This window comes from Galeopterus variegatus, unplaced genomic scaffold (genome assembly GCF_000696425.1).
Source record: "Galeopterus variegatus unplaced genomic scaffold, G_variegatus-3.0.2 Scaffold755, whole genome shotgun sequence".
NCBI lineage: Eukaryota > Metazoa > Chordata > Mammalia > Dermoptera > Cynocephalidae > Galeopterus > Galeopterus variegatus.
In genome coordinates, this window is record NW_007726866.1 from 38,515 (window position 1) to 42,879 (window position 4,365).

The following is a 4,365-nucleotide window of genomic DNA, read 5'->3' on the forward strand; positions in this document are numbered from 1 at the left end:
TAGTTGGTTAATGTAGTTAATGAGGTGTTTTCATAAAGAAATTTGAGAACTGCTTACGTTCGTGATTATTACAGAGTTCTATTCATAAAATTCAGAACTTTCAGAATTTGAATATAGATGAGTCTCATGTGGTGTTTGTCTTCTAATCACGGATTTGCTTTTTCTGGCCCGTTATTGCCATCACATTTATAGATTGTTAGTTTAGTTTCATTGTTATTAACTTAAATTTCTGTGAGTCGTTTGATGAACTCTATATTTGCTCTGATATTATTTTAGCTTTGGTTTTCCAACAGCTGGATTACGACAAGTCTGGTGTTTTTCAGATAGGAAAGTTCATGCCTCTTGGCGCTAAACAGATACATGCAGCAGCTCTCAGCCACCCCCAACCCCGGGTTTGTTGAAACTGTTCATTCATGGGTGATGTGCTCTGTACAAGTTCCTAGTCTTAGACAACAAGATTCATAGGTAGCCCATGTTCTAGATCAACTTTGATAGTTTTTATTAATTTATATTTTAGCAAAATACATTTGCTATTCTTAACTTAGTGGTAGCTTTATCTTATGCAGAGGGCTTATTCAGGAATGTCATGCCTAGGTGTAATGTTGTCCATGATGGAAAAGATAATACTATTCTCAGGCTATTTTTCAGGAATATAATGCAGCAAGAGGCAAAACATACCTCTGTATAAACATAGTAGGCAGATCGTTCTTTTAATTGTTTATTCATCTGCATCAGCTGTCCATCATAGGTGTAACGTGTATTTGTTTTGGTTCTTTTCCCTTAAGGGAGCTCTCCTTTGGGCGTGGTTCTACAGCACCTGTAGGAGGCGGGACCTTCCCTACCATCTACATTAGAGAGCCCTGGGATGGCAGGGATGGGGAGGTAAGTGCTCAGGGCCCCAGGACTATGTGGGTAGGGACATTCCTGTTTTAACAATCCTAATTCCTGTGCATCTCTACACCTGGAAATCAAGTCCTTTCCAACAGACCTAAGCTTTGGTGCACCTAAAGCACCCTAATCCCGTGGGCCTTTCAAGAGGTTCTTTCTCTGAAGACCCTTCACTCCTGTCTTCTCTATTACATGAAAAAATGCTGCATGGCATTTGATACTCTTGACAGACATACAAGATAAATTTTAGTAGCGAGATTGCTTTCCTTATTATTATCCATGAAGTGAACATTTAACCTGGAGTTCATTACTGTGTCTTAGAGAAATGTAAAATTATAGCTTTGAAGTTAGCATTTATTTCTATACAGTTCTGTCCCACCCTCCTCAAAAGGACAAGCTAAATGGCTTTCAGTTTTAGGGAGACAGGTGATGTAATGTTAAACTATGTTTCAACTGAGTTCTCAGCTCTCACATCTGTATAATAACAGGTATAAAGGTAAAAGCAGGAGCTGGATTGCAGAGAAACTGGTTTGAAATCTGGAGTTCCTGTAGAAATTAATTTGCTCCTCTGTAAAATGAAACAATTGTCCTCTTTAAGGTGTTCCCCCATCTGCCGGTCTAACAGTGGTTTTCTGTCTCCCAGCTTCCCATGGAGGATGACATTGACCTCAGTGATGTGGAGCTTGATGACTTAGGGAAGGATGAGTTATGAGAGCCACAGCAGAGGCTTCAAGCCGTTTGCTTTTCTTGGGTGCAAGCGGATTTCTTCAGCAGTGAAGGAACGTTCTTTACAATCAGATGAATCTACCAGTGGCCTTTTTAACCAAGAAGTAGCACTTGATTGGTCATTTGAAAACACTGAAAACACTGCAACAGTGAACTATTGCATCTCAAGAAAACATTGAAAAATTCTATGAATTGTTGTAGCCAGTGAATTGTATTGTACTCTCACATCATATTTTGAAGAAAACTGAGCTGTTGAAATTCCCCTCCCTCTGACTGCTGCTTGAATGCTTTTGGAGGCTGTTTCTTATATATAGGTTTTTTAATGTGATTCCTTCATTTGAATACTAATGGTTTTTCCATTAAAGAATAAAACAGTATTTTGGAAAATGGTGATAAATGTATGAAATCAGTGTCCCTATCATAAATTCAGAGTGATATTTAGCTAGTAAATTAATTATTATGAAGTATGACCCTGATGTCTTTTCTCCCTATAAACTTTTTTAAGATGGAAAGCAAGACCTCTTTGATTCAAATGATGCCATCTGGATGCCCCTACAATACAGATCTTATATGGAAAACTGGGCTGTCAAGTGAGAGCTGTATTTCATGCCCAGTATTTTTCTTTGGGCCATCACCAGTGACTAATTATTAGGGAATATAGCTGGTAATACAGTTAGCTCAAGATTTTCTATGTTATTACTTATCTCAAAATATCCATTAAGACATGAAATAGAGCAGCAGGCTACCAATTTATAGGCACTTCACATTTATGTAAAACATTCAGAAAAACGAAGTTTGGAATTATGTTAGAACAAATATAAGAGAGACAATTCAAAGGACTGGGAGCATTTTATTGTAAGTTAAAAAAAATAAATACAACTCTTAACTAACTTTTGTGAGCTATTTCTCTGGAACTATAAATTCTGTAGGATGTTCCTCTGGCTTAGGGAAAGAAGTGTCTGTAGCAGCCTGCATGAGTATGGGACTCAGTGGAGCCAGCTGACCTCCCTAGTCAAGAAGACTAAGGTCGATGCGGAAATAGACATAAGGAAAGTAGTCCTGGTTGTTTAGCTGCAGTCCAGGGATCTCCACAGATGCCTATGAAAGAAGACAAGGTAGTGTTCTCAGTGCATAGTTTACTGTTTGGTCTTTGACTTATATTTTTAAGGAAGCTTTCCAGGAGTTAACATACATTCTGCCCTGCACAACCCCCCACCATCCACTCACAAACACCAGCCTGCAAACCCTTGTTATGCTTTAACATTTGTGACATGTAGATTTTCATAACAGGCTGGCAAGTACCATTTTTTTTTTAAATAGTATCTCCCATACAAGAATGCTGACCTTCCTGTAGAAATGCAGCTATTTCTGGATTATACTTGTATACCTACATCCAGTATACTTGCAGCTGCTACTTCATCCAGATGCCTGAAGACAGAGTTTAGAACCTCTCTTAAACGTTTGGTGGATGACTTCTTATGAGGTTGTAGGAGCACTGCCTGAAAGTTCACTGGTAGTCCATACCTATTCAAATAGGCAGAATGTGTCAATAAGCTACTCGAGATGCAAACATGGATAAAATGAACCTAATGAGAAATAGAATAAATTCTATTAAATGGTTATGGGACTTTAAGAGTGAAAGGCTTCAACCAACATAGCTTAAGAAAATAAAACAGGCAAAATGTCTGGGGTCCGAGTTGAGGACAATTACTAGGTCTCCCTGGATAGAAGCTCTAGAAGATGCTCATCCAGTTCCAGTGGTGACAGTTTTTGACTGGATTATAGAGGTCCTGCCCTTGCCATGAGTGATTGTTCAGTGGTTGCTGACGTTGAATTGTGGCAAGAGGACTGAATTCTGACTTCAAAGTACTTGTCTAAAACCCAGCTCAGCTGTTTTATTTTTCTCCAGGAAAGGATAGCAAAAAAAAAAAATCAGGTTTACCAAGATGATGTTTCTTTTGCTGAGTTTTTTGGTGGATGGAAAGATTTTTAAATGTGCCTAGTTGTATGTCTAAGTACATTTAAAACAACTTGCTGGGATGAGCCATTTCTGTGGTGTTACAGTGAGTACTGTAAGTAGTGAACGTGCATTTTGTGATTGTCAGTATTTTTAAGATACACAATTAAGTGAACAAATGCTCAACAGTTAACACCTGTATTTCTTTGTGCTCAAGCCACAGATGAGAATGCAGTCCCTGGGGTGCCCTTTTACTCACCTGGTACTCTGGTTTTTCCAGACTAGGGCCTGCCATGTAAATGAGTCATAGGGGCAAGATCTCTTAGTATTGCTAAGGTTTTATTTCCCAGTCAAGGTCCATAAGTTATCCCCCAGCTCCCAAATCTTACTAATCCTCTTTGGTGCAAAGTATTCACTGAAACACTGAGATCTCCCTTTAGATCTGCAGAAGGCTGAAGGAAACCTAAATATGTGAACGGGCTGTTTGTTACTGCGGGTTCTTGTGCTTCCACTGACCAGCACACACAGAGGCTGCAGGTGTTGACAGGCATGTGGGTAGAGGAACCACCTCACTTCTTTTGTTCTTGTCTCTCATCATCAAAGCTCTGGTGTCACTCAGGGGGAAATGAGCACAGTGGAGAGCCCGGGTTACCTTAGACCTGAATGACGGGTGACCGTGGTGTCGCCTTCCCTCCTGAACTCCTTCCTAACCTAGCGCCTAGTGCTGCCAACAGGCTCCACACCCTCCACTTCGTCAGAACAGCTCTACTGCCTCAATACAGTGCAATTCTTAG

At 39.8% G+C, this 4,365-nt stretch overlaps 2 protein-coding genes across 2 annotated transcripts in view; one reads left to right on the forward strand and one right to left on the reverse strand.

Moving 5' to 3' along the window:
* Window positions 1–2,015, forward strand: part of PDIA6 (protein disulfide isomerase family A, member 6) — a 31,894-nt gene extending 29,879 nt beyond the window's left edge. The window contains exons 12-13 of the mRNA XM_008572128.1: window positions 786–882; window positions 1,532–2,015. Of these exons, the coding sequence (XP_008570350.1) occupies window positions 786–882; window positions 1,532–1,600 (166 nt within the window). The 3' untranslated portion in view covers window positions 1,601–2,015. The remainder of the gene's footprint in view (window positions 1–785; window positions 883–1,531) is intronic.
* A 429-nt stretch (window positions 2,016–2,444) lies between these two features.
* ATP6V1C2 (ATPase, H+ transporting, lysosomal 42kDa, V1 subunit C2) overlaps window positions 2,445–4,365 on the reverse strand; it is a 57,487-nt gene continuing 55,566 nt past the window's right edge. Inside the window, exons 11-12 of the mRNA XM_008572130.1 lie at window positions 3,006–3,138; window positions 2,445–2,712 (exon numbers count right to left, since the gene is read on the reverse strand). Coding sequence (XP_008570352.1) covers window positions 2,623–2,712; window positions 3,006–3,138 — 223 coding nt within the window. The 3' untranslated portion in view covers window positions 2,445–2,622. The remainder of the gene's footprint in view (window positions 2,713–3,005; window positions 3,139–4,365) is intronic.